We start from the raw sequence: 24,708 nt of genomic DNA on the forward strand, positions 1-24,708 counted from the left end.
GGTGAATTTTTCCTTTTATTATGCTTTTTACCTTATATTCTAGTTTACCTTCTATTATTATTTATGTACCTTTTTTTCTTCAATAGCCATCTCTTTCTTTTATCTTCAGCATTTCCGGAAAATGTATGTCTCTTATAAGCAACTAATAGATTGAAATACAAAAAAAGTTGTATTTTAATAATGCATTCTATTAACACTTATTTAAACCATATGAAATTGCTGTTTTGATAGGTTAAAAATGGTCAAACATTGGCAATTCCATATGGTTAAATGTATTATAATACTGTAATTACATATTTATACTGATTCCTGCCATATTTATGTTTTACATTCATATCTTCTTTTATTTTTATTTTTTATTTTAAATACTTCTCCTTTTTATACTTAATACAGTTGTTTTTCTTTTAACATATATGCATTTTTTTACTTCTCCTTTTTTAAAAACTTCAAGCTTTTTAAAAATTCTAAATATTTATAGTGTACAATATGATGCTTTGATATACATATACATTGTGAAATAATTATAACTATCAAGCTAATAACATATCCATCATTTCACATAGTTACCATTTTCTTCCTTCCTTTTTTTGGTGAGAACATTTAGGATCTACTTTCTTATTAATTTCAAGTGTACAATATATTATTAACTATAGTCACCATGCTGTACATTAGGTCTCCAGAAATTATTCATACTACATAATTGAATGGTTGTACCCTTTGACAAGTATCCCCCTATTTTCACCATGCCCCCAGGCCTGGCAACCACCATTCTACTCTCTGCTCCCATGATTTCAATGTTTTTAGATTTCACACGTAAGTGAGATCATATGGTATTTGTCTTTCTTATTTCCCTTAGTACAAAGTCCTCCAGGTGCATCCATGTTGTTGCAAGTGTCCTCTTTTAAGCCTGAAGGGTATTCCATTGTGTATGTATACCATATTTCTTTTTCCATTCATCTACGATGGACACTTGGGTTGTTTACATATCTTGTCTATTGTGAGTAATGCTGCAATAAACACAGGAGTGCAAATATCTCTTGGAGATAGTGATATCATTTACTTTGGATATACACCGAGAAGTGAGATTGCTAGATCATATGGTAGTTCCATTTTTAAATTTTTTTGGAACCTCCATATTGTTTTTCATAACGGCTTCATCAATTTACCTTCCCACCATCAGTGAACAAGAGTTCTCTTTTCTCCACATCCTTGCCAACACTTGTTATCTGTTGTCTTTTTAATAACGTCCATTCTCACAGATAAGAGGTGATTTCTCATTGTGGTTTTCATTTGCATTTCCCTGATGATTTGTGACACTGACCTATTTTTAATATACCTGTTGGTCATTTGTATGTCTTTTTTGAGAAATATCTGTTTGGGTCTCTCGCCCATTTTTTAATCAAGTTTTTGTTTGTTTGTTTGTTTGTTTGTTTTGCTACTGAATTGTTTGGATTCCTTATGTATTCTGAGTAATAACACCTTATAAGATATATGGTTTGCAAATATTTCCTCCCATTCTGTAGGTTGCCTCTTCACTCTGTTTATTATTTCCTTTGTTGTGAAGAAACTTTTTAGTTTGATGCAATTCCATTTTTTGTTGTTTTTTTTTTTTTTTGGTTTTGTTTTTGTTGCCTGTGCTTTGAGATCATAGCAAAAAATTCACTGCCCAGATCAATGTCAAGATTTTTCCCTAAGTTTCTTTCTAATAGTTTCGCATAGTTACCTTTTTCTTCCTTCCTTTTTTTGGTGAGAACATTTAGGATCTACTTTCTTATTAATTTCAAGTATACAATATATTATTAGCTATAGTCACCATGCTGTACATTAGGTCTCCAAAACTTATGCGTACTATATAATTGAAACGTTGTACCCTTTGACCAGTATCCCCCTATTTTCACCATGCCCCCAGGCCTGGCAACCACCATTCTACTCTCTGCTCCTATGATTTCAATGTTTTTAGATTTCACATGTAAGTGAGATCATATGCAGTAGTGTTTCTTTCTAATAGTGTTACAGTTTCAGGTCTTACATTTAAGTATTTAATCCATTTTGAGTGCATTTTTATATACAGTATGAGAAAAGAATCCAATTTCATTATCTGCATATGTATATCCAATTTTTCCAACACCATGTATTGAAAAGGGTCTCCTTTCCCCATTGTGTGTTTTTGGCTCCTTTGTCGAAGATCCATTACTGTGAATGCATGAATTTATTCCTGGGCTCTCTATTCTGTTCCATTGGCCTATGTGTCTGTTTCTATGCCAGTACCGTGCTGTTTTGATTACTGTACCTTTGTAGTATATTTCAAAATCAGGTAGTGCATTCTCAATTATTACAGAAAAAGCCTGTGGGTGTTAACCTTATGACTCCTTGCATATACTGAAAAATGTGTGTATTTGTTTTTATTTGGTTGCTGACTTGGAAGAGTACAGAATTTTAAGTTCAAGTTTTAAGCAATCTGATTATTTTCTTCTATGAAGTGTGAAACTTTATTTGCTTTAATAAGTACCTGATGAACCCTTTATATCTTAAAATTCAAATCTTTCCTCATCTCTAGAAATTTCTCCCTTCTCTTCCTTCTTACACTTTGCCTTCTTTCCCTCCTCCTTCTCTTCCTTTCCTCCTTAATCTCCTTCTTTCAATCTTGCCATGTCTATTAGAGAGATGTTTGTTCTTCTGAATCTGCCCTATATATATCTCTTGACTTTCCCTTTATATTTTCTTTTCTTTGTCCTTTTCACTGTCTTATGAAAAAAATCATCAATATAATATTCTAGCTTATTAATTTGCCTTTTTGTCATGGTCATTATTTTTTGAACTGTTTATCCTTTAAATGGGTGCATTGTTCTGTTATGTTTATATAAAAATGTCACTTCTACATATATATATATATATATATGTATATATATATATATATATATTCATGTTCACCTATCTTGAGTGACTGTAGAAGTGGAACAGGATGAGTTTCCAGGGCCAGTAGATTATCTTCTTGTTATGTGGGCTCTGCATTTCTCTACATTGGGGCATTGCTTTTCCCTCTTCTTCCTGTTGCCCACCACAAAGCTTTGTCCTGTGGCCAATATTATCACTTCTTATTTATTAGCCCAATAGAAAGAGGATGAAAGGATCTACCCTCACCTTGAATGTCAGCTTGTTATAGCTCTTCACTCTCAACTTGAAGCTGGCTTTATTAGCTTACATCCATGCCAGTCTTCTCTGCAAATATTTGGACCCATGGTTTCCTGTGGTTTAATTTCCCCAGGGATCAGATCTTACTTATGTCTGTCTTTGTGATTCTTCTGCATTTCTGATTCATTGATGACACTCTTGATGGTCTTTCGAGGCATTTACAACTTTATTTTGTTTCTTAAATATCTATTTGTTATTGTTTTTCCATGGAACTTTTAGAAGAGTGGTAGGATTCATATAAGTACTGAGTCTGCCATCTTTATTCAATATCTCTATCTAATTCTTTAAGAATAAAATTTAAATTTAGCCATCTTTAAGTTAGGTTCTTATACTTCGAAGAACTACTGTAAATACAGTTACCCTTATCAACAAAAAGGAAAATATAAGCATATTTTGTTATTATCCCAAGTTCTGCCTTAGAAACAGCTGGCTCTCAAAAGGACAATTATATAAAATACAGTATTCGGTGAGAACTGAAGTGTCAATGTAGACGCAAATGAATAACATTGTGTTTGATAAAGATTCTTTCTCACTCTACAAGAGATATGCTTCCAAATTTGGTAATAGTTTTAACAATGAGCTATGGATATGCTCTTTTCACTTTCCTACAAGCATCAAGCCTTGTGGCAGGGTTTTTTGGAAAGAGCATGGTTTGGGAACTGGAAATATTAATAATTCCCATTTTGTCCAATCAACTTTTCTGACTTTCCATCAACTTATCTATAAAAGTTTGATAGAAATATCTATAACACTTGGAAAATTATAAATTATCGTACAAATATAAAGATTGAAAAATAAAGATTATGACATTGCAGAAGAAACAATGCTATTTTTGTGGGTCTTTTTAGGTTTAACTCACTTCTTTCTACACTCCATTCTCCAAAATGATTGTGTCCTTGTGGCCTGGTATTTTCTATCATATCTAGCCATTTGTATAGAAAGCAAAATAAAGATGGTAAGCCAAATGACAAATTAAGTCTATAGATAAATAAAGATATATCCTATTGCAATGCTTTTGTTTTTGAAATATCAAGTCCAGCTTCATTTTCTGGTTTAGTTAAAATGCTGTGGGAAGCTTCTCTGGGACTAGAGGACATTGACCTTTGGAAGGCGTTGGCTGCTCCTGAAGAAAGCTCCTGGCTGTTTAAAGGAATGGGGTGGAGTGGAAATACACACAGACAGGAAACCTCACAGGTGGGGAGAAGAGGGCCACGCCCAAAAGCAAGTCAGTTCATTCACCGATCAGATCTTTAATTCTAAGTAGGTCTCCAAACTCAATAGGCCCTCTCAGAAACATGTAGGTTACTGACCTTGTGTATCAGATCTGGGTTAATGTTTATGTCATGCACAAAGAAATAACTCTGAGTACTTTAAAAAAAAAAAAAACAAACACTAGCCCTTCCTTTTTGCAGGGGGGTTGCAAGTACTTAATTTATACAATTTCCATTAAGCATGAAGATTATTCCCTAGAAGGAAGTCTTTTCTGACCCTGCAGAATATATTAGAATCCCTGTATCTTGCCCTCAAAGCATTTATCTCAGTGAAGAGCCAGCTGTCCATTTCTACATAGGTACAAATTCTGAATCCCTGAGTCAGGAGGCAGAGAGGTTAGACAGGATGAAGTATTTTCCGACCTTCTCTTAGGTGGCCATGACAATGCCTCTTCATGTGGCATGGGCTGGGAAGCCAAGGGCTGTTTTTTCAAGCCAACGCCAAGTTCCCTATGACTAAAGGACACTCCTTCTATATATAGTCTGGCAACCTGCTGGCCCTAGTTTTCCATATCATGGGCCAGGGATTTGTCATCACTGGTGTTTTGGAGGGAAGCTAGGTATGACCGAAATCACTCTGAAGTCACTGTCTAGGGGAGTGGGTGAGGTCCGAGGCTGACCAGAGTTCAAGTCATGCACCTTTCTGGGCCTGATTCTCCTCATGGGCCGAGTGGGTGTTTGAGCTCTAAAACAGCAGTCCCCGATCTTTTTGGCACCAGGGACTGCTTTTGAGGAAGACAATTTTTCCACCAAAAGCCAGGTGGGGTGAAGGGGTATAGTTTCAGGATGAAACTGTTCCACCTCAGATCATTAGGCATTAGATTCTCATAAGGATCACAAAACCTAGACCCCTCGCATGTGCAGTTCACAAGAGGATTTGCACTCCTATGAGAATCTCATGCCACTGCTGATCTGACAGGAGGTGGAGCTCGGAGCCCAGGTGGTAATGCTCGCTCACCCACTGCTCACCTCCTGCTGTGTGGCCTGGTTCCTAACAGGCCACAGACTGGTACCTGTCTGCAGCCCAGGGCTTGGGGACCCCTGCTCTGTGATTGTTGTGGCCCCTCTAGCCCTGGTGCCCTGTGCATCTTGTAGTTCCAAATCTGAAATTAATTTTAATTTTATAGACAGAATACTTTGATTCTTGTCTCCTCTCCAAAACCAACTGCTACTTTATTTTGGGTAAGATTCCTCATAAAACCTAAAATTGTAATTCTCTTCAGAGTCCAGAAATATTACTTACACACCTACTTCTCTCTTTTCTCATGATAGGATGAGTTTATAGATTATTATTTCAAATAAGACTTTTAAAATTATAAATAGAGAAACACAACATTTGGGGATATAGAATAATTCACAAAGCAGTAAACAGTCTGAAAAAAATGTATTGAATCGAAGAAGAAATAGTTTGAGAATGAGTTTTCTAGAATTATATAATCTTGTAGCCTCAAAAATATGTCTCTTTCCCTGTGAGAAAGACATATAAAGAGTATAATTGATTATCAGAAACTTGGAGCTTTAAATCATAACAAAACCTACATCACAGCTACTTAAAGAAAATGCATTCAAGGTGAGACTTTTAAATGTAGAGTTGCCCAACCATCCTTCAAATTCAGACAATATATGCTTATGAACATTCTTTCCTACAAAAAAAAAGTATACTTTTTCCCCAAGAAATGATGCTGTTGTCACCAAGGACCAAAGGATGAAGTGACAGAACGATCTGTGGCTTGGGTGTAGCCATCTTCCATCAAAACCTACCTATTCTCCATATTATATTCTGCAATGAACCAGTGCAGAGAATGAGTGGGCAAAGCGGTAGCATACGGTCATCCACAAAGGCACTCCCCATGGTCTCCTTGTTCCTTGAGGAAATCAGCTTCATTTAATAAGGGAAAGGAGAGCCAAGTGCTCCAAAGCATAGGCGGGAGAATGAGAAGGCTCACTCCCAATTACTCACTGACCCCTCATTACCTGCAGGATAAAGGATGAGCTCTTCCTGCAAATGCTTCGGGTCCTCAAGGTTCCCACTGTCTGTGCCCAGCTGACATTGCAGCCTCACCCACGCTGTAGGGAGTCATTAGGGGATGGGGTCAGAGAGGTAACCAGAAGCTATATGAGTCAGGATGTCTAATCAGGAGTGAGGTGGGAGCCATTATAAGTTCTGAGCAAAGAGTGACAGCGTATGCATTATATTTTATTCTTATTAATTCTTCCCAAATGCACTCCACATTCCCAGCATACAAACCCACTCCCCTGAGAACTCCCCAAGCATCCCTGCCCATAAAAATCTCATTCTGCTTTGGTGCCCATCTCCAAGGACTCTCCCACATAAAGCTTCCCTGATTCCTCCAACAAGGTAGGACTCTCCCTCCTACTGTAATCCCACGAATGTCCAAAGTGCTTGGCTTAGACGACAGTTACCATTATTGCATTTTCTGCCTTGGATTAATTTTCTTCCTGTTTGCTCCAAGAATACTCGCAGGAGAATCTTGAGGCTGCAGCATTCGTCCTAAGAAAACCTTGCCATGAACTATTAATATCTCACTTGTATTATTTTCGCATTGCTCCAGTATATCAACTTTGAAAACAAAAGACATCATTCTATTTACAGCATTCTGGTTTTAGTAATGGTATTTCCACTTACATAATATAGTAACTCTCTAGCTCACGGAAAATGTCAAATCCTAGAAAACGTAGCATTCCTACGCGTGATGTTAGCATCATTCTTTAACAGTTGTTAGCCAAAAATTCATTTGATGAATCTGATTTTTCCTAAACAGATTATTCTGATGCAGATGATTTTGATGTTAGTTCTATTTAGAACTAACTCCAAGAACAGTTTGTATATTTTATTTTCACATTGAAAATCAGTCAGATTTGCTTCAGCCTCAAAGAGCATGTTTACGTAAAATCAAATGAGCGCCGGCAATGAGCTATACTTTTTTTTCTAAACGGGAAGAGGGAACTATTAAGAGTCAAATGATGACATTAGACATGTCTTGCTTTAAGCCTCAGCTAGATTGCAGATCCCTTTAGTCATGGATTACACTTTATACAGCAACTCAGTGTTCTTACCTCAGCTGTGAGAGAGGCCCGCTGCCTCCACGAGTTCCTCTGATTAGTTTCCATTGGCCATGTAACAGCCAGCCACCCTCGAGTAGCAGTTTTGCCAGCAGGTCCAATAGTTCAAGTTCATCCCCACTTCTAAACACACAGTGAGTGATATATTCACGTTCAAAAAAGTTGAAAACACATGATCATCTCAACCATTTTTTTCCAGCGAAACTGCTTTGGACATAGACACCTGTGTTACCCTTAGAGACTCTGCAGGGACGTGTCGTCTCCACTTGCTCTCGGGCTTGTATTGCACTGACATCTTTGTTACCCCTATTCATCACATGTTTTCATTCCCCCACTAAAAGGCATGTTCTTTAGCCTCACGGATTTACTTCCCTCACCTACTGACCTTTGCTCAAAATACATGTATAGATGTGTTATTTCCACAGCTCTTCCAGGTCTTCTTCCCTGCTTCAATTGTAAGTGAAATCCAGAAAGCAAAGAACCAGAGATAACCTTCTACCTCTGTTCTAACAGGATTTTGTGCCACTGTATCAAGACTTTGAAAATTTTTATACAAGAAACCTTTACATGCGAATCAGAGACAACTGGAACCGGCCCATCTGCAGTGCCCCAGGGCCTCTGTTTGATGTGATGGAGAGGGTATCGGACGACTATAACTGGACGTTTAGGTGAGAGAACTTCTTGGAGGGGATTGGTGAGAAGAAAAACCTTTCAAGGAAATCCTAGCATGGCCACTAGATGACAAATCCAAAAAAACAAGGCATGGAAGCCATTGGTTTTGTATCATTTATGCCTTTGCAAGCCCTCCTGATGCCAGGGGAGGAAGGCACAGTAAAGTAATCAAGCAGCTGCCAGAGTGGCTTTTTTGTATTGTAATTAACCTAAGACCTGTGTCAGAAGGTGCAGGACACACCAAGCCAGCCAGGAAGACACCTTTCAGCTTTATTGACAAATTCTACTCTCCTACTTACAGCTGAATGAGACAGTGATGACCATCGTTCTTGTTCTTCTAGAAGGCTCTTGCTAGAATTTAAACCAGAGCATGAGTGTCATAGAAATAAGTGCCCAAGGAAATTCAGGTCTAAGTAACAATCCATGGGTCAAGATGTCTTTCTTAAATGCTCTGCCCAACTTCATCATGGGTTTACCTTTCTCTTAGGGCAAACCATTTTTTGGTAACAACTTTGTTGATGCATAATACATGTACATTATTTTGGAGTACATGTAATAATTTAATACATTCATATAAATTGTAAAGATCAAATCAGTGTACTTGGGGCATCCATCATCTTAAATATTTGTCTTTTTTAATGCCAGAATCATTTAAATTATTTTCTTCTAGCTATTTTGAAATAGACCATACATTATTTTATAAACCACAGTCACCCTACTGATCTGAGTTTTATTTCTTCTATCACACCATATCTTTGTATCTGTTAGTCAATTTCTCTTTATCTCCCCCTCCTCCCTACCTTTTCTAGCCTCTGGTAACAACCAATCTACTCTCCCTTCATGAGATCTGCCTTTTTAGCTCCCACGTTATAGGAAAAAGAAATGTGATATTTGACTGCTGTGCCTTATTTCACTTAATATAAAGGCCTCTAGTTCCATCCAAATTGCTTCAAATTACAAGGTTTTCTTTCTTTTTCTTTCTTTATGCTGAAAACAATGCAAGTTAATAAGAAAGAAAATATATGATTTGGGCCAGACCTAAGGCCCCTCCAGCACTAGGATAATTTTTTTTTTTTACATTTGGGAAAATAAAACTTTATTAAATCAAATGAATGGGCATGTCTGTTTCCTAAGAAAGACAATGATAATGAACTTGGTGGAAGGAATAATAGTGGGTAGGAGTTTGTTGACTTTGCTTTTAGCCTCACGGTAGTTGGTAGAGCATCAGGGAATGATTAACTTTTTTTTTTTTAATGTGACTGCTTATGTGCTTGTTCATTGTTGCAGCTTCAGTTCTGAGTTGACGCCTGAACTGCCAACAGTATCCATTATTCCAGACACGGTCCAAAGAGGGCAGCCAGCCTGCACTGGTCCTGGAGCTGTGATTAAAGTTGGCCCCAACTCAGTTTGGGGAAAGTTCCTTCAACTTCTCTTTTTCCTTTTCTTTAATAAATTCTTTATAGGACGGTCCTGTTTGTTGGTTCCCAGAGATGCATTCTTCATCTTGGATCATCCAGGGAGGTGTGGCACCTGAGTGGATGTTACCAACTCCTGGTATATCCTGATGACCAATGAATATCAGAGATAGTCCTGTCTCCATCCAGTCAAGCTCTGGAGCTGTGGCAGGTCCAAGTTGGAGGCCTGCTGTGAGCTGGAAGCTACCTGGCTGTTCATCCTTTTCCAGCTTCCAGGGACTAAAGTGCCCGGCACTGGCTGAGGGGTTCTGGATCCTCCGAGGGAAACCAACCTCTAGGACAGACTGAACCACCTCCTGCCAGCTCTGTTCCACCTCACAGATCTGAGCTGCCATCTCCTTGGTCACCTCATCCTCTTTTTCTTCATAGGAACCCAAGTCTTCCACCAGGGATTTTTTGAATCGTGCATAATCCTGGGGAGGGGATTATGTGCTCATTTACATGTTTCCCCACAGGTTTACTGGAAGAGTCATTAAAGATGTCATCAACATGGGCTCCTATAACTTCCTTGGTCTTGCAGCCAAGTACGATGAGTCTATGAGGACAATAAAGGATGTTTTAGAGGTGTATGGCACAGGCGTGGCCAGCACCAGGCATGAAATGGGTATGTACATTCACTGTTTTGAAACTTTTTGCTGTTAGGTCTCAGATTCCTGTGTCTGTCTCTCAAATCTAGATCATATTTGGACTGTGTCCCTTAAAAAGGTGTTATAAAATGCAGAAAGAAAAAAAAGAGATATTTTGGGAAATTTCAAGCATTAGGCTGTTGCCAGGCAGTTTATTAATTGCATGTTTCAATTCTCCAGAATAGACAAAAATGGATCTTTCCTGCCCATATTATCTAAAATAGCAACACTGCCTCCTCTACCTGGTCCTTTTCTGCCCTTTCTTCCACTTTTCTTAACGACGTTCATCACCAGTTAAAATGATCTTGCATTTGTATTTGTTTATGGCCTGTCTCTGCTCCTAAAACATAAGCTTTGTGAGAAGGGGGATTGGACTTGTGGAATGTTGCACTGAATAAATGAATGAATGGACCAGGTGAAGCAGATGAGCAGCCTGCCTCTTTATTTTCCTTTTAGTGAAAATGTTTTTCTCTTACTCAAAGTAGTAACATCTGTGAGAAGGAAACCCACTCATCTTCAATTCAGGAAGAAAGAATAATGCAAGTTTGTTCTTATAGAGTGCTTTTCAATTCTTGGCATGAGGATAGAGAGAGGGAGAGCGTTCATTTATTCCAAAAACAACAAAAAAAACACCTGTGTAGGCAACACAGGTGGTGCTATTCTCATCTTCTGGGGGAAGAATCTGAGATCATGGCACCTAAGTGATGTACTCAAGGAAGTTAAATAACCAACCTAATTCCCAGTCTAGCTCAGCTTTCTCTACTACAGCCCTTCTCCCTCCCAGTGACACATGCAAGGTTCACCAGGTCAGTTAGGTCTGCCTAAGAATTGGAGGCAAATGTGATTAAAAAGGGATTTACTATCATGTTAATGAATTATGAACCACATGTCCCTCTTAGGTAACCAATTAGTAGAGAGTTTTAGAAACTATTTAATTATTCAGACTTGTGCAGCAAATAGTTCACATTGAACAAAGTAGGTACCTTTTTAATCCTAACATTCATTGGCTAAAGCTCTAGAGTTAATAGTGGGTGCACAGATTTCTTAAGAAAAACATCTTATCTTCATTTTGAGGCATAAGGGCTGGAGATGTTAACAGGGTGGAGATGAAAACAGGAGGCTTTACTCCACTTAGAAGGACTGGGTCACCTGTGATGCCCCATTTGGAGATGGGGCAGAGACTGGAGGAGTACCCCCAGCCATAAGGAGCACAGGGTCAGTAACCATTTGAGATATTTCCTCTGGTGCTGGTGACACCCAATACCAGGGTTGTTAATGACCAGGCAGAAGACACATTCCTGATAACAACCCCCCAACTCAGTGAGACAGAATGCTGCCTACACAGGCAGTAGAGGCTGAAGGAAAGCTGCTTGATACAGGCAGTGGTTCACTTACAGGGGAAGCCAGATATGGAACATGGGTCCCCGACTCCATAGGTTTAGCAAACCCTAAGAAACTAGGCAGAAATGAAGGTCCCATTTGGGACTTTCACTCAGCCCAAGTTCTTTCTCCACATACTCACCCTTCTGAATTGCCCAGTTTTTAATATTTCTCCATTTCATTTAGCTCTCCATGTCAAGTTCTAAGAAAAGGACTTTAACATTTTTCAAGTAAATAGTGAAAGACTCAAAGAGAAGCCACCGTCACTAATTTTAGGCAAATAGAATGACTGAAACATGAATATAAGGAGCCAGTCAGGAAATGAATAAATAGAGAGAGGATATTTAAAGTATTCTGCAACATTAACAATAATCTTAACATGGCATGCAAGAATTAGGAGTAGCGTGATTCTGAAAGCCATTTATTCTAATGAACACAGGTAACTTCTGGAAAACGTGTCTTAAGAGAATATTTAACAGTACAAATGGGTTAACAATGAAAATTGGAAAGCTAGAAGTTCAACAATTCTTAGTAACCAAAATACCTTCTTGAGAACCTACAAGTTCATGAATATTTAATCACTAAAAAATAACTCCTCAGAGCTTTTAAAAATAGTTTTCAATGTTCCAGGGGAAAAAGGAAAATAAAATCCATGTAACAAAAGAGGAAAGATAGAAAACGAAATAACAAGGAATCACTTAAAACTTAGATGACAGATATTATTTTGACAAAAAAAAACGTACCTAGAACAGATTTGTCTATTAAAAGAAAAAGACTGAGATTTGGCCAAAAACCTAAGTTCAACTATGTGCTGCAATTTAAAAATATACGATATTAAGTTAAAATTATTTCAAAGGGTGAAAAATAGAAAGATAGGTCCCACCAGGTACCTAGAGCCCACCTCCCTGCTGCAACCACCAAAGGGGCTCAAAAGGGAGGTCATATCAGTAGAAGGAGTAGCAAAGGAAGAGCCCAGGAGGCAGGTTCCTGGGGGAAGATTGTTTGCAAAATCTGCACCTGTAAATGTTAAAACTGAGCCCAAAAATACAGCTGGAAATGATATATTTCCAGACACATCTGTACAGAAGTGCAAAGGCTATTTTTAAGATGTGAAATTATGTACTACTGCTTATTTTAGAGTACAACTAGAAAATAGTGGAATACAAAATTAAGGGAGACTTTGACTCCTTTATGGGTCAATTTACATTCCACATAAATGAAGCAGCAAAGAACAAAAAAATGATATGGTAATAGGAGACAATAAGGTGTCTCCCACAGTTGACAACCATCGAGCCAGCATAACCTTGATCTCCAAATCTGACAAACATGCATTTAATAAAGGGAAAACTATAAATTACTATTACTTTATATATTTTATATATAAAATATAAATAATATTATTACTTATAAAGTAATAAAGAAGCCAAAAATAAATAAATGACATAGAAGACATTAACAATGTAATCATTAATGATTGTTAATTTAATAGTTATCAATTGAATGCTAAACCTTAAAACATTACCACTAGACTTCACCTTTTTAAATCCTCATTGAATTTTCATAAAAATCTACTATATATTATGCCACAAAGAAAACCACATGAAATTCTAAAAAGTAGAACCTACATAAGTCACATTCTTGAATCCTGTGAATAAAGCTAAAAATTAATAAGAAACTAACAAGTATGAGATTATGGGAAGCAGCTAGTTGTGTACATAGAGGAAAATATAAGTCTTACTTTACTAAGCAGGAAAGATGAAAGCTAGTAAACTGGGCAACCAACATAGCAAGGAATAAAAGAAAAGCAAAAGTATTGAATTATTAAAGTTAAAAACAGAAACTTAGGAATTTGAAATAGTAATTTCTATTGAGCCAAGCTATCTGTACTTTTTTTTTTTTAAAGAGTTAGAGTTTCATTCTGTTACCCAAGCTGGAATGCAGTGGTGTAATCACAGCTCACTGTAACCTCAAACTCTTGGCCTCTAGTGATCCTCCTGCCTCAGCCCCCAAAATGCTGGGATTATAGGGAGGAGCCACCAGCCCAAGCCCAACATCTGTATTTTTAATAAGTCACTGGAGGTGATTCTGATAAGCAGCCACAGGTGACAATGATTGGCTAGCATAACCTTGATTTCCAAATCTAACAAACATGCATTTAATAAAGGGAAAAGAATACATTACTATTACTTTATATATTTTATATATAAAATATAAATATTATTACTTATAAAACTATTATATATTTTTGTAAGTAACATATGTACTTTGTAAATATGTAAAAAGAAAATATAAATATAAATATTTTATAAGTAATAATATTATACATATTATATATAAAAATTGGCATTGAGACTAACAGTACATTCAAATAACAGAATAACATAATCAAGTAATTCTATTCAGGGATCAAAATAATAGTTCAATAAGGAGATAATTTAAAATATTGAAATAGCTAAAAAGTAAACTGATTATCTTCATAGATGCTGCTAAGCATTTATAAAATTCATTATCCATTTCTCTAAAATTTTAAATAGAACATAAACAAGAAATTCCTGAATAGAATAAAAAATATCTACCTCAAAGAGATTGTACTATGATTCTTGGTTAAATACTAGAAGTATTTATTTTAAAGTCAAGAAAAAGATGAAGATGCCTGTTTTACTATCATTTTTAACAAGCTTTGCAAGTACTAAACAATATAATTAATTATTAATTCTCTAAGTTAATGAATATTTATTGAAAGACTATTGTACAACAGAATAAGAAGTATATATATTACAAAGGAAGAGGTAAAATAGCCATTATTTGTAGATGAGTTTATTGTTCACCTTCTGGGTTTCAAGCTGTGACCTATGGAGGGCAAGTGAGACTTGTGGAGGGGCTGTACTTGGGGCTACCAGAGAGAGAGGGAATTGAGCAAGTAGGACACTGAGCCCATCCCTCCACTCAAAACAGAGTTTTGGTCCATTTTCCTCCACTTGACATATTTAAGTACTCAAAAATTTATTAGACATAAAAAGATTCAATAAAGAACAATTTTTTAATTCATACAGTAAAGTTAATAATCAACTATAAATGGTAAGAGATATATTAGGGAAATAATATTACTACTAAATATAACCAAAAATGGCAAACACCTAGGGAATAAACTTATTTTGAAAATGTTTGGAACCTATTGAAAGAAAACTACAAAACTTTTATAAAAGACTTAACAGAAGACATTTATAAAAAAAAGACGGAGATACCATATCCTTGAAGGGGAAAATTCAGTATTGTAATTATATTAATTCTTCCCCAAACAAATATGTAAATTGAACACAAGCTCAACAGGCAGGGTAGAGGTGGGTGGGTAGAAACTAAAAGCCTGGAAACAGATGCAACATTGCACTCTCATTTGTATATGATAAGAAGAGTATTTCAGATCAGGTGAGAAAAGGATCAATGATTTCATGATTAGTGTTATAACTGGTTGGTCATATAAGAGAAGAAGTTATATTCCCACCTCACATATTACGTGTAGGTAAATTACACCTAGATAAATTGCAAATACATTTGAGATTGACATGGAAAAAACAAAAACCACCACCACCACCAAAAACACTTTCAGAATAAATGAGTGAATGAATAAATGAATTGATGAAAAATATCAAATGAGTAAAATAAAACTACTGAGACAATTCAAATATGAAATGCACTTGTGTGTGTTCCCAGGGAGGACCATGTTAGGAATGTCAGACTGTTGTTTCCTTGATGTGCGCAATGCTTCTTTTCTAGTTTGTTGCTTATGACCAAACCCTGCTCAGTTCTACAACCTGTGTTGGCCTCCCATCTTTTCCAGGTGAATTCACCTCATCCTGGCAGAATGCCCTCTGTGTGGGAGGGGTCTTGCAAGCTGACTCAGTGCCACAGGGGCCACCCTGGTCATGGAAAATGGGCAGGCACTCTTCCCTGTTGGAGGTGAGGCAGCCTGCTCCCAACCCAACCACCTGCCACAGCTGTTTGCCCTTCAGGCTTCTCAAGCCTGATTCTGACAGTAGTCTATTTTGTCCTAATACCCCAGGGAACCAGAGAAAACACCCACAGAAACCTGAAGGGAAAAGATTCGGCAAAGTGAAACATTTAAACTTCTGTACATAGAAAACAAGGTTAACAAAGGTAAAAGTCAAAGAACACAATTGGAAAAAGCTATTCCCAATATATATGACAACATGTTAATATTCTTAACGCTTAAAGACTCTCACAAACCACCAAAAAAAAGAATATCCCAATTTAAGCAATAGGATACGTTTTTGATAAGGTTCATAACAGGCAAAACTTGGCTGGGTGCGGTGACTCATGCCTGTAATCCAGACACTTTGGGAGGCCTAGGCAGGCGGATCACGAGGTCAAGAGATCAAGACCATCCTGGCCAACATGGTGAAACCCCGTCTCTACTAAAAATACAAAAATTAGCTGGATATGGTGGCATGCGCCTGTACTCCCAGCTACTTGGGAGGCTGAGGCAGGAAAATCGCTTGAACCCGGGAGTCAGAGGTTGCAGTGAGCCGAGATTGCGCCACTGTACTCCAGCCTCACGACCGAGTGAAAATCCATCCATCTCCAAAAAAAAAAAAAAAAAAAACAGGCAAAACTGCACAGCCAGGATAGTGTGACATTTCTCAACCCTTTTGTCATTATCACATCACCCCAAAGAATGATTAAGATATTGAGATATCTTTTTTCCCTAATTGACAAAAGTTAAAAAAAAATAATACCCCGTAGTTTCAAAGGAGTGAAGAAAAGAGCACTCTCATATACCATTGACAGAGAAAATTAGAGAGCAATTTGAAAAGGTATCAAAAGCAGCCATTTAACTTTGTAACTCTATTTTGAGCAATTTTGTCTTTAAAAAATGAATAAGTATTTAAACTTGAATAAAGTATTTAAATATGTTCAAGAATAATCATTGCAGTGAGACTAATAATGATAAAGTTAGGGAAACAAGTATGTTTCTAACATTCAGAAATTGATTAAATATATTTGGTGGATCTGTTTAGCATAATATTATTTAGCCATTGAAATTATAATGAAATTCTTTAGCACCATGGTCAAGAATAAAAGCTCTGGGATTAAGTTGCTTAAACTCAAATCCTAGTTCCTCCTGTCGACCTAAAGAAAGAAACTGAAGCAAAATTAATATAGAGAGTTTATTTGGGCCGAAGTTGAGGACAGCTTCCCAGGACACACTTCCAAGTTGCTTTGGGAAGTGCTCCCTCCCGCCTTTGCCACAAGCAGGTTTTTAAAGGCAAAGAGGAACAAGGAGTGGGCTGATGCAAACTTACCTGATGGCAATTGTCACTGATATACAGAAATAACATTGGTTAATAATTGGCTATACATTGCTGAACTATAGGTTATGAACTATAGGATGCCTAGCATATTGTTCTTAATCATTAGAGAATTTGTAAAGCCCTCCTCCCAACCATTTATCTTCCTAACAAATTATCTGCTATCATTTAATTTAAATTATCAAGGCTCTTCCTGTGTTTCTTTCTCAAAGATTTGTAGCTAGGTCTAAGAAATGTAGTTTTGTTAACCTGAGCTTTTGAAGAAGGGACCAGCCTAAATATGCAATACGCCTAAAGTATATTTTAAATAAATATATTCTTATGGCCTTTTAAGTTGCCTTAAGAACGAGCAGTTTCTAAAAAATTGCTACCAAGTAGAGAGCTTAACTTTCTTTTAAAAAGAAATTTCAATTAACATATTTTTATGTAAATCAATGTAACAAACACATTTTCAAGCAGTGGATTTGATTAAATTAGCAATGAACATCCCCACTCTAATTGGTTAATAGACACCACAAAACTTTTCTTCATGAATAGTGCCAATTCCTCTCAAACCAAATTATTATAGATTCCAATTAATGAGATTTTATTGCATTTCTCTCAAGCCTCTTAATTTTCTTTTAAAAGTATGTTTCAGGAGAATGGGACTCTCGGAGGAATTGTTTGGGAGGAGAAAAATGAAAGCGTATCTTGGTTTCTTAAAGCCTCTTGGCAATTTCCTGAGACCTAGTAGAGTTCTGACAACGTAATTGCCCTTCTCCTGACCGTGATAGAAATTATAGCACAGCTCAATTTCAACTAGCAGGCATATTTCTGCAAGTGTAGAATTCAGTCCTATAGGTTCAACAAAGCCAAGCACAATTCAACAAGATATGACAGTAATTTTACATAAGTATAATACTTGCCAGCAAAGTGATATCTGGGATGATCAAACAATGTTGAAACTCATAGAATTTCAGAATTTGTAGATCTACCACCTTCCATCTTCCCACATAAATACCATAAGATGAGACACATGAAGCCCCAGAGATTTTTAATGACTTGCCAATCAATGTTTCCACAGTCTGTAGGTCGAGAAGACTAGACATCAGTTCTCTTGAATCCCACTGGAGAGCCATTTGTACTGCCCTATACTGCTCATAGCAAAAACTGAAAACCATCATGATCAGAGGTCACTAAACCAATACAGCTGCCCCCTGTTTTTGTGCAGTTTTAAATAATTGGAATAATAAAAATAAGAATGAGACTTTGTGACACATGAATATTATATGAAGTTCAAATTTCAGTGTCCATAAAGCTTTGTTGGATCACAGCCACACCCACTATTTTGTGTATTGTCTATGACTGCTTTCACTTTACAATAGCAGAGTTGAATAGTTGCAACAACAACCATATGGCCTGCAAAGCCCAAACCATTTATTCTCTAGATCTCTATCAAAAGTTTGCTGATCTAGACAAGTACTTGACATCACAATGATTTAGAGAAAATAAATCCTCTAGATTTATAGCACTGAGCCACATTTCCAAATCTCAGTTCACATCAGCCAAACACCAAGCTCTTTCCTTTAGACTAAAAAACTCTCACTAGAGCCAAATATATTAAGACTACAAACTTCATTGACATCGGCACCTGTGTATATCTTTTAAGGCCAGTGATATCAACTTGAAGAAGACCAAGGACATCATCAATGTCTGCCCCTAATTTCTCATGTCCAGGTGATTATCTTTGGGAAGAGGAGCATTGAGGGTGGCAAAAGAACCATGTGACAGAAATGTAATACCAATCCATTTATTCTGTACTCTTCCTGATAATGCAAAAGAGTTAGACCTGGTAGTACAATGGAAGTCATTTCTGATCATCTTGACACCTGTGTTTCTTCTCATAGACAGGACATAACCTAAATATGTGACCTGACTTTTCACCTAGTGTTAAGTAGCGCAGGGTTGAAAAGACTTAAGTTGCAGGGTCCAGGAGTTTATCCAGACTTTCCCTATTTTTCATCTACCTATTTTATGTTTCTATTATCATCCTTCAGGGTAAAGATGTGTATATTCCTCTGAACTATTCACCAGCCTGGAGCCCCTATATAATTTGAGTTTATCTTAGTGAGCCCAGAAGGAGTAGAATAAACTCTTCTAATGAAGAGCTAGAACTAAAAGACCACATAGGGGCCTATGTATTAATCTTCATCAAAGGTACAATATAGAGCCTCTCATCTTATCATATACTACTTTCAGACTTAATTCTCTGCCATTTAGTCAAAGTAAAATACACAAGGAGTAATGAAATCACAGAACTGAGGTTCAGCAAGGTCCCTAGAGTTTAGTCTAACTTACTTTTATGAAAGCTCATGCCAAAGTCCAGAAAGTCTCAATAACTTTCCCAAGGTCACATAGTTAATGAATGGAAAGACCATGTGTATCACAAACTCGAGAGTGCAAGAATTATTCAAGTTCCTTTTTTTTATTACCAAGTTAATGTTGGCCCCAATTCCCAATCTGGATTTCTATTTTTAGTCCATATTGAGGCTCCCATTCTTCAAGATGGAGCAAAGCTTTTAGATTATTATGCAGCTCCCAACATCAGGGCTGTCTCCTGGTCCTTGGTCCCACAACCACACTGGTCAACACTGTTGGCCCACTGTTTAAATACAAGCCCTGTGGTCCAGCAACCTAGTGTCTCTGTCCTATGTTGGAGGCTGAGGAGTCTATGTTGAGGATAGAAACTCCAGTATCTAGCGTTCAAGCCATGTTCATGCAACTTGCAACGGTCCCCAGGCAGCTACCATCAAGAGATATGAATGGATCCATTGACCCCAGTCTTGATCAAATCCTCTTTACCCTCTCTGCTTCGCATACCTTGATTCCTCTCCTTTGAGTACTCCTAATGGAATCCCTTCAATTTGTGTAAGCTTCTATAAAGACTGGCAGGAAATAATTCCTGCTTTGGACCCTGTATCATGAACCCCTCTACGAACAAAAGACTAAACCCAACCTGGTTACTTACCAAACATGGAAGGAGGGGAATAAAAAATTTTTAAGGAGAACGTGCATACATTAATATTTCAATAAATTGTCCTCTGATGTTTATAACAACAAAGCTTTATATATTTAAGAACATACAGATGCTTAGCATCCCTTGGGCTAACAGCTGCCAAAATTTCCTGCTTTGGAAAAAGCCATGGAATTGTGATGAAGTGTTTCATCTCTGGAGTCAGACATGCTAATTTGAATCTTGGCTCTAAACTTACTAACTGTGTGACTGTGGAACCTCCAAGGGGTCTTGAGGGTAAACTAAACTCTCAAGGTTCTTTTTTCCCTCATCTATAAAATGAAGATAATAATAGTACCAACCTCAAAAACTTGGATGACAATTAAGATAAGGTTTAAAATATTTCAGTATGTTAGGTTGGCACATTGTTAAGCAGATGGTCTGCATTTATCAGTTCTGTCTCCTTTAAGTAGCATCACGTTGGTACCTGTTTCCTCATTAGTAAAATAAGGATACAGTTGCTTACTTTATAGAATATGTGTAGGTGTGAGGATTAGAGAGGATATAGAGCATGAGGATTAAATTAAGCAATCATGGTACATTGCTGAACACTCATTACACATTATTTATAAAAATAAATAAAACTTTACAAAAAGGAAATTGAGACCAGGGGATGAGAGAGAAGTTATTATTCTGTCTACTTAGAAAATCTTCTCTCATCAGAATTGTTTGATGTGAAAGACCATCATAATTATATATCTGTGCCCCACTTAAGGTTTTTATTTACATCTGATCTAATATTTGCTAATGCTTCAACCTGCCAAAAAGCAGGTTGATTTGTGGTTTGTTTAAAATGAAGGCCTGAGTAAGTGGGCAGTTGAAAGTTACTTCCACCATTTTTCCAGACTTCACCATGATGGAGGGTCTTTAACCCAGCAGCAGTGGTGTATGCTTCGTAACTGTATGACCTAGACCCATTTCAGATACTACATCTGGCTTCTTCCAGACTATCTCGGAATATTGGCCAGAAAAACAAAGTCACTCAAAAAGCAATATTGCTCCATAACCTCCATTAGACTGGACGGAAGTGGATCAAAGAGGACAGCAGAGTACCCCAAATGCTTTTGAAGCATGAACTCCAAGATGGAATTCTTTAAGCAGAATGTGAATGCTGGCTTTAATGCAAGAATTACCAGTTCAAGCAAAGTGGCACAGATGTGAACTCATAGCTCTGACTCACAGTGTGAATGGCAAGATGGGACAGCTGGCAGGTCCCCATAATAAACCGCCTGCTCTTAGGCCAGGTCTAAGGAACAGTTTATGAACAGGACATTCTGGACCAAAAGTGGCTACGGTTACAATTTGGAAAATAGTCTTCACGTGGGCTACAAAAGAAGAATTGGTAGTTGTGAAACAGGCTTGTTAATAACACCCACACTCTTTGTTATTAACAAATGTCAATATGTAGGCCAGTAATCTCTGACTAAAGAGTATGAGCCAGTCAGTATCAATAAAAATTCAGTAGACATGCATACAGTCCATAGATAGAATATTGGTACTTTATCTTGAATCTAATTTTTGATTTGACTGATGGCAGCAAATGTGGCACTTGGCACATGAAAATACCACTTAGAGAGCTGACAAGAGGATACTTCCAGTTTATGTTTATTACCTTATTCATAAGGCAGGTTTTGAGCATAACACTGGATAAATGGACCACCAGGACAAAAATAAGATTCATTTTATGCATAACAAAGCAATTTGGAGATCCACTGTCAATAGCCAATCTATGGCTGTTATTGACTTTCAGAGACTAAAATGTCACAGAGAAACAAAAGAAAAAAAAATTGTGGATTTATTTATACCTTCAGCTAGCATTATAACTACGCTTTCTTAGGAGTTAAAAAATGCCAATATTTATATACCAAAGACAAAATGTTGTACTTGATTTCTAGAATTACCTAAGTATTTGCACCACCAACTGCAAGTTGACATCTTTACTCAATCAGGGTATGGCCTGAATCAATGTTTGTAGAAAGCAAAGCTTCTAGTGACTACTTTATTTCCCCAAGCTCTTCCTACATTTTTATTTTTTGAATTTGAAGAGCAGGAAGAGAAAAGCAGCCCTTGATTAAAAGGAATATTTTTCATTATTCCTTTAAAAATCCACCTCACCCTAGACCAGTCCAATCTGACTTTCAAAGGCATGACTTCCTGAAGTAGAAGTGGTGAAAGATCCTCAGCCATCCTAGGAATCTTTCAGGTTTGTTAATAAAATCCGAGCTATGAACACCAAACAGAGAAATTCCATGGTAATGGAGTTTGGGGCTTATTGTTTTCTATATAAATGAAGGTAAGCCCCTGGATGCAAAACTGCTCTTAACTTGTAACTCAGCTGTGAGACATCTGGTCATAGAAATTGGTCTTGCATCTAGGAGCTACAAATCACTTTGCTAACCATGTGCCCACTGGAAATCCTGAAAAAGGACTGTGTCTGGGGACTTCAGACCTCAGATGGACACCTACATTTCCTTTTTCTTCTCTCTTCCCTTGTTTTCTTTTTCCTTTTCCTTCTTTTCTTTTCTTTTTTTTTTTCCCCTAACGAGATCTTGCTTTGTCACCCAGGCTGGCATGCAGTGGTGTGATCATAGCTCACTTCAGCCTCAACCTCCTAAGCTCAATCCTCTCACCTCAGCCTCCCAGATAGCTAGGACTATAGGTGCATACCACCATGCCCAGCTACTTTACTTTTTATTTATTTTTTAGAGATGGGGTTCTCACTGTATTGGCCAGGCTGGTCTCAGACTCCTGACTTCAAGTAATCCTCCTGCCTCGGCCTCCCAAAGTGCTGGGATTATAGGCATGAGCCACTGTGCCCAGCCTCCTCCCCGTCTTTAAGCCAGGTCTAATGGAAAGGATCTTGTAGGGAGCAATTTCTCAGACTGGTCTTAGACATACCCACTTCTCATGAGTCGGCTGGCTGTTTTATTGCATGACAACACATCCCATATCATCCTCACAACTTTTAATGATGCAATTGTTGTAGATACGCTCCTGAGATAGCAGGTTTTGGAAAGATTAACGGTGGAGAAAGACACATGGAGATGCATCATGAACTTCTGCTCATGCACTTCTGGGTGACTGGGCCAGTTTCCTGACCCTCTGGGCAGGAAAGGGGAAATATATCAAGTTGGCAAAGTGTGGGCACCCTGTGTCTTTACTAGAAGACTTCTCTAGGAATCAGTGTCTTCAAGCTGGTATTCACTGGCTAGTCACCTTGTTGCCTAGGCATTGAATGGCCATTTGATCTTCTTCCCTGTGCCACCTCCTACTCTAAGCTCAGCCCTGTCTTCATTATTCATCAAAAGGCCCCATATAACTCTACAAGTACCTACTATGTGTCAGCACTGTGGTAGACACTGTGGTTGCCAAGACAAACATCTATGACACCATCATAGAATGTCTGACACTATGGCCATCTATGATACTATTGTCAGTATCTGTGGAAGTCATGGCATCTCACACACAGTATCTGCACCCCAAGGACTCTTTCTGTACTAGAGAAGATTGCCCTGGGAACATTCTCAGTTCAACTTAATAAGTGCTATAATCATCATATGATAAATGTTATTCAATCTTGGAAGAGAAAAATGACCAGTTTTCCCTGGGGAAGCTGAGAAAGGCATTAGAGAAAAGATGAAGGGCAAAAAATGGTTTTATGTGGAGGAAATAGTACGTGCAACATCGGGAAAGCCTAAAATGGCATTTTTCTCAATCCCTCTGCAAACTTTCAGGAAAGATAGCCAGAGTCCACACAGCTGGTAATAGAAGACCTAAAGCCAGAACCTAGTCTCCTCATGCCCAGGCTGTTGGCCTTTTCACTATCTGTTCTTGGAACCATTCCCATTGGGAAGAAGCCTCTTTTAGGTAAACGCGTATCTGGCAAATGATATGCCCATGTTTTATTCCCAAATATCAGTTTCTCTTTCTGTTCCATAATATATCTTTGATAATACAAAGTTTGAAATTACAATGTAAACTTTTAACATTGCACCAAATCTTGAGTCAGACTGACTACTAGAACACTTGTTTTTTGTTGTTGTTGTTGTTGTTTTTTGTCTTTGTTTTTGTTTTTTGAGATGGAGTCTTGCTCTGTCGCCCAGGCTGGAGTGCAGTGGCACCATCTCAGCTCACTACAAGCTCCGCCTCCCAGGTTCACATCATTCTCCTGCCTCAGCCTCCCGAGTAGCTGGGACTACAGGCGCCCGCCACCACGCCCAGCTAATTTTTCGTATTTTTAGTTTCACCATGTTAGCCAGGATGGTCTCAATCTCCTGACCTCGTGATCTGCCTGCCTTGGCCTCCCAAAGTGCTGGGATTATAGGCTTGAGCCATGGTGCCTGGCCTTTGTTTTTGTTTTAAGATGAAGTCTCTCTCTGTCGCCCAGGGTAGAGTGCAGTGGCTCGATCTCAGCTCACTGCAACCTCTGCCTCCCGAGTTCAAGCAATTCTCCTGCCTCAGCCTCCCAAGTAGATGGGATTATAGGCACCTGCCACTGCACCCGGCTATATATATATTTTTTTTGTATTTTTAGTAGAGATGAGGTTTCACCATGTTGGCCAGGCTGGTCTTGAACTCCTGACCTTAGGTAATCTGCCCGCCTCAGTCTCCCAAAGTGCTGGGATTACA

The 24,708-nt window shown here is 37.8% G+C and overlaps 1 protein-coding gene across 2 annotated transcripts in view; it reads left to right on the top strand.

The window, feature by feature from the left end:
* Positions 1 to 24,708, top strand: part of SPTLC3 (serine palmitoyltransferase long chain base subunit 3) — a 159,238-nt gene that overhangs the window by 56,541 nt on the left and 77,989 nt on the right. For both annotated transcript variants that reach the window (XM_003810576.6, XM_034947071.3), the window contains 2 exons: positions 8,061 to 8,215; positions 10,150 to 10,298. In XM_003810576.6, the coding sequence (XP_003810624.1) occupies positions 8,061 to 8,215; positions 10,150 to 10,298 (304 nt within the window). The remainder of the gene's footprint in view (positions 1 to 8,060; positions 8,216 to 10,149; positions 10,299 to 24,708) is intronic.

This window comes from Pan paniscus, chromosome 21 (genome assembly GCF_029289425.2).
Source record: "Pan paniscus chromosome 21, NHGRI_mPanPan1-v2.0_pri, whole genome shotgun sequence".
Taxonomy (NCBI): Eukaryota; Metazoa; Chordata; class Mammalia; order Primates; family Hominidae; genus Pan; species Pan paniscus.